This window comes from Anser anser (assembly GCF_964211835.1).
Source record: "Anser anser genome assembly, contig: HAP1_SCAFFOLD_226, whole genome shotgun sequence".
Classification (NCBI taxonomy): Eukaryota; Metazoa; Chordata; class Aves; order Anseriformes; family Anatidae; genus Anser; species Anser anser.
The window spans coordinates 1-11763 of NW_028153724.1; the positions used below are offsets into that span (position 1 = coordinate 1).

At 41.4% G+C, this 11763-nt stretch overlaps 1 protein-coding gene across 1 annotated transcript; it reads right to left on the reverse strand.

Moving 5' to 3' along the window:
- Positions 1-444: 444 nt before the first annotated feature.
- On the reverse strand, positions 445-10756 carry LOC310890967 (ubiquitin carboxyl-terminal hydrolase 42-like). Its single transcript, XM_083853281.1, has 10 exons — positions 8253-10756; positions 7164-7401; positions 6256-6456; positions 5063-5173; positions 4800-4902; positions 4569-4636; positions 4342-4412; positions 3725-3807; positions 2381-2492; positions 445-2061 (listed from the first exon to the last, which is right to left on the reverse strand). The coding sequence occupies exons 1-10, from the start codon at positions 8991-8993 to the stop codon at positions 1822-1824; spliced, it is 1968 nt and encodes a 655-aa protein (XP_083709407.1). The 5' UTR covers positions 8994-10756; the 3' UTR covers positions 445-1821.
- Between the last annotated feature and the right edge of the window lie 1007 nt (positions 10757-11763).

Genomic DNA, 11763 nt, shown 5'->3' on the forward strand with positions numbered 1-11763 from the left:
TTGTTTTTAAGAACGGGTGCAGTCTTGCCAGTAATTTAGCTGGTATTTTTCAAAGTGACCACAAGTGAACAACAAGTAGAACAATTGCAGGGCTCCTCAGTTTACAGCATGAGGTCGCTTTTTCCAGGTGAAAAGCGGAGCCATAAGTGGCAGTACACTAAAGCCCTGGCACGTTGAGATCCAAGAGGAGAGCTGTTTGGCCCTCCTTTTCACTCCTGGGAACCACATACCTCAAAACCCACAGACTATGGGATATATCTCAGAGAAATCTTGGGAAAGGAGAGCATGAAGAGCATGTTTGTAAATTTATTTCTCCCTGGGCTTCTTCTGCTTCTCCAAGAAATACTTGTTTGAATATAACTTTGGCAGCAGTACTTATGCTGTTTTGCACCCATTTAAAACTCCTACAAAAAACTGAAAAGTTAGACTGAAAAGCATCTCTTTCCGTTCTACTTTGTAAAGCTGCATGTTTTCCTCATGCAAAACAACAGGGGAATGGAAGCTAGAAAAGGAAATGCTGAATGTAAAACAAAACAGACCAAACCTCAGCCCTCCAGGACAAAAGCCGATAACTAAGTCCTTTCTAACATGCTGATTAGGTTTCAAGAGGATACCGCTTTAAATAAGCGTAATTGTGTGTCCATAGGCAGAAGCTGAATAATGACAGGATGAATATCTATACTTAATTTTTTGTTACTGTCTTCCTGTAGCACACAGGGACTTGTTACGTTTAGGGAAAATGCTAACCTAATGGAGGGTTTAAACCATAAGCTAGTTTGTTATACCAAAATGACTGAGAGAACAAAGCATAAAGTGTTTTCAGATTTCTAGTACACCTTGATTGCTATCCATTAAACTTAAGACAGGTTAAACAAAGCACAGGAAATAAGAGAACTCCTAGTCCCACAACTGGCAAATTGTGCGCACACTTTCCGTTCCTGAGAAAATAATACACAAACCTGAAAAATGCATTTAACTGAGAAATGAAGACATCCCCGTCCTATTGGAAGACTAAGGTGACAGCTCTTGGGCTCAGTGATTTTCGGATAAGCTCCAGTCTTCAACTTGCAGACACCAGTGACAGCTCCTTTTTTCGGATTGAAAGGGAAAATGTTTCAACAACACATTGAAAACATACTTAAGGGACAAGAAACAAAATCAAGACTGCAGTGAGAAGGAAAACAGAAAAACAATACTGGGAAAAAAAAAAAAAAGAGAAAAGAGAAAAGACCTTGGTCTTTGTATCGACCAACGAGATAAGCCTTACACATTTTTAAGTTTATTTTTGACGATTGATTGATGCGTTACCAGATATTAAGTACTATTCAAGAGCAAATATTAACACTAGTAAGAATAAATCCGATCCACCAGCCCTTATTCAAAATACATCAATTTCTAATTTGGAGATAACGTCTCTCTGACAAGGAAGTAGAAAAGCTGTAAATACCGATATAGTTTCCTCTCCCGATGTTCCATATACATACCGACGCTGTTCCTACACCTACACTCTGAGCATAAATTTATGTTGACATGAGTATCGGGTGTTATTTCTGTTTGCCTTGAGAGACTCTCCTCCTGTCCACTGAAAAGTAAACTCAAGATTCCAGATCAGTTAAAACAGTTGCTAGCCCCCCATTCAGAGTTCTGCAGCAGCAGTGTTCAGATTTTTCAGCAGTCTCTTTACAAAATGACCACTTATAAGTGTACAAAAACACTTATCACCTAGCTTCTCAGTAGGTACACGTTTGGCCTCTCTTAAGCAGAGAGTCAATCACAGCTTAAGATTTTATACAAGATCCCATTTTCAAGTTTGGGATTATTTCAGAAAATCTTTTTGCCTAGAAACAGTACTACTAGTAACACTTTAACTGGTTTGCCAGCACAACCTTTTACCCTGTTAGAAATGATGTTGACTTCTACCTTCATGTAGCATACATAGTGTCCTGTGCGACAGTTGATTCCATGATGCACCAGCACCGCATATAAGGCATAGAGGAGTGGTTCTCCACTTGATTGAGACATGTAGGCTCGGAGGTCCAAATATTCAGGATATTTTACCTCCTAAAGAGAGACCAAGAAGATAGAAAAATTATATCAGAGTACTTCGCAGACTAGCCAGAGAAAAACACTTCCAAAAAACAGAGACTGGAATTATATGAATATATCTCTTGATTCACTAAAAATAAGTCTTCCCATAAGCAACGTTTAATACTAGAAGTTGCAGACAACTGTTTCCTGATGAATTAGCCTTCTCAGAGGAAAGTTTATGCTTCTTGTCAAGCAGGAACTTTACTGATATTAAGAGAAAAGTGAAAAAAAGAGAAAATGAAAATAAAAGCAGACCATTTCTCTATATTCTTAAGGTATATTCTTAATATACCTTGTTGATCTTTCCACCTGTGAAATCTGCAAATCTTTTCAGTGATATTGTGAGAACGTTGGAAGAACGGTGTACGGTAAATCTCTTGGATGCAGGAACCATCTTTTTACACCTTAAAAACAAGCAGAGACAAGTGTTTGAAAGCATCTTCTTTTTCGCCCCCAAAACAAACTCCTTTTAATGTCTCACGCATGCTTATGCTATTTGAATGATATTTACTTGCATCATATGTTTGGTTTTTTCTTTTCATAAACCCATGCACTGCATGTCACGTTTGTTAATACAGAGAAGAAGGTAAGTTTTACCAACAACTCAGAGCACAGCGGGAACAGGAATCTCTCATGAAAGCGTATTACCAGGGAGTTATAAAATATAAACAAAAAATATTAAAAATGAGTTATATATAAGACTAATAACAGTTATCAGCAATGGAAAAAGTACTGTACATGTGCAAGGCCTTTCCTTTTAAGCTCACAAAAAGACAGAAAATTCTGGCTTTAAGTGTGACTGAACCGATCACACCTCAAAGAGCACATTAAGGAAAGACCATGCAATTCAGATGTGAGGTGCTATTACAGTTCTTTCTCTTCCTCAGACATCAGTTATGAGAATCCTGAATACGCTGCATGTTGCTTTCTAGGATCCGCAGGCCAAGACGAACCTGGGATTAAATTGCTTTAATAACCTATTGGACGCTCTTGATTCGACACCCTAATTTCCTTAGTATCCGACAACAAGAAGTGGATACTGCATTTTTCATTTAGAGGGGTCAGGCATGAATCCTACAGAACTGAGCCGGGCACTCTGTGCTTTTCTGAGGGGATGTTTGACTAACAGCTTGTTTTGCCAAACCATCTTATGCAAATGTTCAATTGTTTCTCACATACGTAGAAACATCTTACATATTGATCAGCACAGAGAGCGCCTGAACTCAATAGGCTTTCCCTGTGCACGGGTTAGGCTTAAGGGAGCTCATTTCAGGCATTAGTCCACATCGACAGGTTTCACAGTTCAAGAGCTGTGCAAGACGCTGTTTAGTGAGCCAGCACAGGCTGCTAACATTCATTACCACGGAGCCAGCTCACATTCCCTGACACTCAATCTAACTTTGTTTCACAGTGAACGCTGGGACCTGCAGGAACCTGCTGCTGCCTTCCACTCCAAATCATTCTCCATAGCTCCTTGCTTCAGCTCACCACTACTACGAAATGAAGCAACAACAACAACAACAACAAAGCTGCGTCTCCTTATTTCTAAATGAAGTTAAAGGATAACTTACGCTCTAAGTCATGTAATATATAAAACTAATATCTAGTATTAAGACATAATTAGTAATGATCTTACTCGCTACATTTATAGCAATTCTCTCCATCCAGCTCTTCAGGTTTCACAAATAGTTCTAGAGCTCTGGTAACAGATGAAACCGCCTAGAGGAGCGAGAGAGAAGAGCGTAAAGTCACTGTAAATTCAAAATTCCAGAGACGCACTAGGAGTTTATAAGAGAACCTGACTAATACATACTTAAGCGATCTACTATGAGCACTGTCAAGAAGGAGGCAGAAAGAGCATGCTCAGCGTTTACCTCACCTGGAAGTCATTCTACTTTGAAACAAATCATTTTCCAGTAACGCAGACAGCATCTATAGTGTGCTTTGTCATCAATACTGGCAACAAATCCAGCAGTCTAACAATTAGATGTATATTGAGGTAGAACAACAAAGAAGTGTGACAGTATTATACTTTGTGCAGCAATAAAATTCTTTCCCCTTAAACCCAATGCAGACGTGGAGACTATTTACAGGGGTTCCACAGAAGGACAAAGTCCAATCCACTTTCTAACCACCACCAAGCTCTTATATTTTAACATTGTACGTGGTTTGGTTTTTTAAGTTAAACAAGTTTAATTTAGAAAGTTATACATGTACTTAAACATCATGAATTATATTTACAAAACCTCCTACCTTTACATCCAAAGTGATATCAAGAAATGCCTCATACGTATCCGAAACTGCTTTGCAATTCAAGCACTTCACTGGAAGCAAAATATAAATGCTTAACAACACGTGAAGGAGACTAACTGTCCACATTCAAGTTGTCGATAGATACTACTTCAGACAAACTACAGACTGCTTTACTACCGACAAAAGACACAGATCAGTTCTAAGGACAGGAATATTTTTAAAAGTACCTCTTGATCTTAGAAATCCTCCAAATATTTGATGAATGGTGGTGGTAGCTTGAGAAGATCTGTCCAATCTGGAAATAAATTATAATCAGACCTCAGAAGATTTAAGGCACACAGTTAACTCTTCAAAGAGTTTTATGAAAACCAAGGATGACCTAGACTTTCAGTTTTGATAGTAAATAAAGGCCTAAAAGGTGCTAGAGAACGTATAAAAGTGAATTTGTTTATGCTTACTTGGTGCTTCCATTCAAGCACACTTCCTGCATAGCATCAACAGTATAGCGCAAGAACTCGTGTGCGTCTTCTTGACTGCCAAAACGGAAATGTTGTCCTATTCCTAAATAAGAAGATGATAGTATTTACCTCATTTAAAAATGAAGTAATTCTCCTGTTTCTAAAATCTCTCTTCTTTATAGTGTTAAAACCATTTATACACATCAAATAATTATTTGAAGATTACAAGATGCTGAAAAAGAAACACATCTGAAGCCACTTACGACTGAGATTATTGATAACACGCGTAGGCTCGATGGCATCAACAGTGCAACGCAGGGCCTGGTTAATGTGAGTCTCCATCGTGCACATCATGCAAAAATCTTGTTCACGACCTGAAGAGTGAAAGAAGAAAGCATCCCAGTCTAGCGAAACAGACATAACTACAAACAAACATATAAGTAACATTTAAACTATAGATACAATATCCACTCTCCTTGTCCCAACAGCCTCCTAACATTTCATTTCACACAACTTTATAGAATAAAAATATCCATTAAGCCTGTATTCAAGTGCATTTTGTGATGAGAAATCTAAAAGACTACTGCAAAGTCACGTTTGTAAAGGCTGACAGGAATGTGAACTCCACAGGTTGCAAAATGTATGAGGAAAGAATATTTGACGTTGATGATACAGCATTAAGAGAATGTGGGTTATTTTCAGCACAGTGCTGTCAGGTGAGCTTCATGATACAGAGCTACGAGTCCTTTGGGAGAAAGGAAAAATTACAGTAATGTATGTAATAGTACTTCTGCCCTCCTTTTTTCAACAGGATTCTTAACTGAAACGATTTCTATATACAGGAAGAAAACAGTTAAATTTCTAGGTATCGATACAAAGATACCAGCCTAAAAAGCATACAGGTTTAGTACAACATTTACTTTATAGTACAACATTTTATTTAGGACAAAATCAGTCTAGATTTTAATACAGTCCCACAAAAAAATCTAGTCGTGTTCATAACAGCTCATATTGCTTTCTAGGTTTTTTTTTTTTTTTTTTTTAATTGGTTCAACAACAAACAGACCCTTTATTGTAGTGCATTATGGAACCTCGGCTGTGCAGACTAAAGACCTATGATGCCAACATCCTAAATTTTATTGCCTTTCTAGCAGCAGGAAGCCCAAATAGCCCAAATGCCAAATGTTCATTAAATGCATTACTGTCCAATGCACTTCATTATTCCCATGAAGCAAGAAAAGATCCTTTTAAAAAAACAAACAAACAAACAAACAAAAAAAACACATGGTGCATTAAACGCACTCCATATGCTATTCCGAGCCCGCTGCTAATACAATGCTCAAAGCCAGCTTCTACAGGTAAAATCAGGCAAGTAAGTTTGTCTCACAGAATCACTGCTGTTCTTTCACCTTCACAGCTATCCAACAGATTTAAAATACTGTTAGAAAGTACTCACATGACTGGCTGTGCTCAAGAGAAAGCATGTAATTGGCAAGTGGGGGGGTGTAGGTCAAACACTGTAGAGTAGCATTAAGAAAACACGTGTTGCCAAGATTGTACAGGCCAACTCCAACACTTTGTGTTTCTTGCCAATCCATACGTATCTTCTCAGGTGGAAAAAGAATCCTTTGTGGCGGAGCAATTCCATCATTAACAACTGCAAGAAAGTTATATTTAAAAAGAGATTTTGTTTGTTTGTTTCTAAGAAAGGTATTAAGTATATATAGGTATAGTAAATATATAAAGTATATATAGGCATAGTAAAAATACTATTCTGCAGGAGCACCTAGAGGAACTAGCTACAATCCAAAACAGAAAAACTTATTGCAGACACCTTTAATACCGCCATATTCAAATTGGCTGGTCAACACAACGTTTTGGGAAAAAAAAGTTTAGTCAACCATTTTAATTTTTTCCTTATTATATGCTTTTTTCCTTATTATAACTTCAACCACAAACTTAGACTTGAAATTATATGGTAATAAATGCAAGGACAATGTAAAAACAAATAACTAGGAATGACGGTACCCCTACAAATATCAGATCTTTTCCTGAGCAATCTTAGCATTCAAAAACCTGTGAATAATGGAACCTGTGAATAGCAACAATCAAACACTTTTCTTTGCAAAACAGAAAAGATATGGATGAATCTGTGCATTACAAAATGCTCCCCATATTTCTCTGTCGACTGTAAATATATCAAAATTAATTTCTGTAACGTCAGTCACTTCAGTTGCCTTAGGAGAATCGCTTTGGAAGTCTTTATTCACAGTAGTCCCGTTCTCTATCAGTGCAACAAGCAAGAACTACCACTTTCTACTTTTGTTTTGAAGAAAACAGAGGCAGGATAAAGCGCACACTTACTTAGATCTCTTTGGGCAAAAGGCTTAGATTTTTCAGAGGATCTACAATAAATAGCACCTCCACATCCTTGGGCCACAGAGACTTGGCTTGAATCTTCTGCAGGTGGTATCCGGCCCCAGTTTGCGGTGCGTGACATCGGTTTTTTAGTACTCGGTTTCTTGGATTTGCCAGACCGCCTTGAAGATGGCTTTTTAGACTTTGAAGATTTGGGCTTGTTAACTATGGTCATTGTTCTCATCTGCGGCAGAGACAAATGTTCTGGCTGACGTAAGAATACCAAGAAGCATTCCAAGAAGAAAAGAGTAGTACAAGTCCTGTCACTTAATCTCAAAGAAACGGCCTTTAAGAACTAAATTGCTGGTATGAATGATTTAAAAGGAATCCCCAAACTAAACACACAAAGGAAAAATTTCCATCAAAACTCTATCAGTATTACTTTTAGCTTCTGCAGAACTAGTGGCTGATGCCATTTCTTTCACTTTCGTAGGATTTTAATCCATTACAACTCTGGAGTCTTTTTAATATAAAAATGCAAATGACATTCTCTGAGGGGAATCAGTTATTTATTGCATTTTTGGAGCTTTGCAATTATCTATTAATTATTATCTATTATCTAATAGATAATGGTTGCGATTTATATATAATTGTTGCTCACGCTAGTAATGGAGCACTATTACTTTACTGCCTGCGCTTTTCTGCTTCGTGTGCACAAAGGTACCTGCATTTCGCTGCTACTTTACTTCTGTCTTTCCAGGGCTCACCCTCTACCTCACTGTCTACTGCACCAGTCATGATGGCTTTGTTGTGATTCTATAATGAGCCTAGCTTTTGAATACACTTTTTCTGGGCGTCACTTTGTGATAGCAAGTTAATTTGTGAGGGCTTATCACCTATGACCTGCTTCTCAGTAGGTACACGTTTGGCCTCTGTTAAGCAGAGAGTCAATCACAGCTTAAGATTTTGTCCAAGATGCCATTCACGAAACTGAGTTTAACCTTGACAGAACTGAGTTTAACCTTTAAACCTGAAGCTCCGTTAAAGAATAAAGCAGCACCCAAGCCAGGAAATAGAAGTTAATCGTCACTTTACCCTGAAACGCACGTAAAGCCAGTGAGCTATTCTGTGCTGGCAGGATTGCTGCCGGGATGGCCGACGAGGCGGCGGGCACAGGGGGCCACAGGTCCTGCTCCCCGGGGCCACAGGTCCTGTCACAGGGGGCTGCCGGGGGTCTCCAGGCGCCGGGAACAGCGGCAACAGCGGGGACAGAGGGGACAGCAGCGACAGCAGCCGCCACCTCAGCCGAGGCCGTCTCCACAACTGCCACAACGGCCTCGGAACGCCGCCCAACTCGGAGCTCCAGCGTGACGCCTTTTCAACCTGGCCGCGGTGCTCACGGCTAAAAGCAGAGCGTTTCCTCCGGCGTGTCTTTACTGTCGGTGCCGGACCGGCCCTCACCCCGAGCTCTCCCTGCTGGGAGGGCTTTGCGGTTGGGGTTTCCCTCCCGCCGCCGCCGCGGGCAGGCCCCGCGCGCAAGCTGTCCGCGCTGGGGAGCGGCATGTCGCCCGCGGCGAGAGCCAGAGGGCGCGACACGAAAAAGCCCCGACACGAAAAAGCCCCGACGTGCGGGCGAGGCGGCGGGGAGACAGCTCTGAGGGAGCGGCCGCTTCGCCCCGCCGTCCTCCTCCCCTCCCGGGCCGCCCCGCCGAGACCCGTGCGCCTCAGGTGCTGCCCTGAGAGGGTGCTCAGGCACTGGGACAGCTGCCCAGGGCAATGGTCATGGCACCGAGCCTGACGGGGGTCCAGAAGTGTTTGAACAATGCTCTCAGACATAGGCTCTGCTTTTGGGGTGGTCCTGTGTGGAGCCAGGAGTTGGACTCGCTCATTATTGTGAGCCCTTTCCACCTTGGGATGTTCTCTGATTCTAGGTCAGCAATCCATTATCTGATGAGAGGTGTGGAGTCATTCGAAGGGAAGAGAGACCAAAACACTTCTGGTTTCCAGAAGCGGGTATTTGGTAACCAAACCGATGATTCCTTTTCTTCTAGAGCAAGTAGCAGCAGGGATCCGCTTTACAATAGGCTGGCAACAAGGAAACAAAGAATTGCAAACAAGACGTAGGACTTGAGCAGCAGCTTGTATACATGCATCAACTTATAAATGAGCACACAGCTGAGCGATAATGCAAAAATTGGACAAACTAAGTGAAGACGTTAACTGTAAATTTTATAGGTACACACTTTACTATGACGTAAGAACTGGGCAAGACCTTTCAGGGAAAAGAGTTGTTGGCATGTAATTTGAAGTAAGCTTCAAATCCCAGAGGATGATTTTGTTGGAACTTTATTCAGCTGAAAACGTGGAAGCCTTGTTTCTGCTTGTGTTAGTTACAGCTCCAGTTTACTTTGGTTGGGAGGGAAGGCATTCCAGGCTAACGTGCTGTACCTGTTCCTTCAGCTCATTGTCCATAAACGGAGGAGCAAATGAAATTCTTTGAATCTCCATTAAACGCAGCACTACAAAGTGGAGTAGAGGGCGATCTAGCACTTAATTTTTCTGTAAGCAGAAAACCCAACAGAATCTCCACAACAGTTTTCAAATCTTGTCCTGCAGTAAATGACCAGCTGAGTGAAGCTTGCATTTAGAGTATGTGCTCCTACATTAGATGGAAATAGCTTTTCCTCTTCAGAAGTGCAACTGAGTGGTGAACTGGCAGCTACGTAGGGAACTAGTTGTGCCAAAGGGTTTGTGTTGAACGCACAGAAAAATATGCAGGTCCCAACAGTAAAGGATTGTCTGTAGGCATCACACTGAGTACAGATGTTATCCGCAGGTTCGTGCCCAGTGCACCGCGCCAATTATTCACCCAGAGTTGGAATGCACACCAAGGTCTTTTAATTACATAATTAATTACAGAACTCTGCAGAGTCAGGTACTTGGCTATCTTTCGCGAAGCAAGCACACCTCTGACTCGAATCACTGTCATTCATACACAGGAAATTTGTGAAAACTCTCTCTTTGGCTCCTTTTGATTGGTTATTACAGCTCACCTAACTTATCTCTACTGAGCTTGCGCATTACAGAGGAACACCGGGGGGGAGGGGGTACAGGAGGAGGGGGACACACACCGAATCCCACATTAGCAAGGATTAGCATTTTGACAGGTGTGATTTCTAATGTGTTAACCCTTAATGACCCTTAATGAGCAAAAGGTTACTATAGGTCAGTCTGGAGCTGGTTTTCTCCTTCTTGTTTTTTCCCTTTTATCCCTTCTCTTCCTTGCTTCTCCTTGTGGAGTAATTGCCTTAAATGACTAGGCATTATAAGCACCCCTCCATCCCAAAAGCTACCCGCCTCCAAGGTGCAACCACCCCTCACTGAGCACATCCTCTGAATTTCTCGGAGCCTGTACCTTTAAACGCAAGCGAGGTAATTTCTACCAATCACAACCAAGATACGCATGACTGGAGTCACTCAAGCTCCACCTAAAAGATAGAAAATAATATCAATTGGCTTAAGAGAAAGGGAATGTTGGGGGAGATACTGTCACGAAGGATACCTTCTGACATCAGTCGACAGGCTGAGCCTCTCATCCCCCCCCCCCCCCCCGCCCACTGGGATGCTGCGAGGTAAGATCTGAACGCTTGGTTATACCAGGCGTCTCCACGGAAACTTAGAAATCTCTAGCGTCTTTATGCTTTTTAACGTCTTAATACCTAGGCCGTGTACCTGTGCATTTCATGCATGCTAGCTTGCTTTTGCAGACAGTGAATTTATCACTGGCAATCCAAAGGACCTGTGTATCTGTTGCCGTAATAAACTGCACTTAATTGCATTGTTCCTGGCCGTGACAGTTCTCCTTGAACGCGACTAGAGCGAGGGCGTGCTGCGTTGGTGGTGGATCCGTGGCCGTGATAGTTCAGTACCCTGAAGCCGACCGCACCCGTAACGGTCAATCGGCTACACCCCTTAATGCGACACTACTAAAGGAAGAAGATGACAGGGCTTGCACGCATCGCATTAGGCTTTGCATGTGAAAACACCCCCAAATAATTTCACATGCATTTAACGTTTTTAAAGGGAAAAAACCAGGAAGGTGTAGTCCTTCTGTAAGCTACAGCTCTTGATAGTTAAGGCATCAGCATTCATTCCTTTGCTTGACAACAAACTATGAACATACAGAAGAGTTAAATATTTTCATTGCATTCTTAAAGGCGATTTTTCAGACTTGTGCTTCAGTTGTTGGAGTTGAAGAAATCGGTAGACGCCCTTACTTTTACGTTAAGACCAAAATCTTTATCTAAGATTGTGTTATCTAACACAACTATACTCCCACCCCCACATGCTTTTTGGAACTTCTGAAAGATCTTTCTGCAGTCCCACTCTGATGGTCTTTCAGTAACATACAAACTGCCGTGGCAGATTCTGTTACGGTGCTTTTCTATTGACAGTGTGCATAACACTCAAGGTAAAGCCCCTCATTTTGCAGTGGGGACATAAAGTGTTTCTTTGGACGCTGCTGCTTCTGTTAGTACTCATTTTTTCAGAAACTTGTTGAACCTGAGCTGTGCCTACCGCACCAACGAATGCTTTCATGACACAG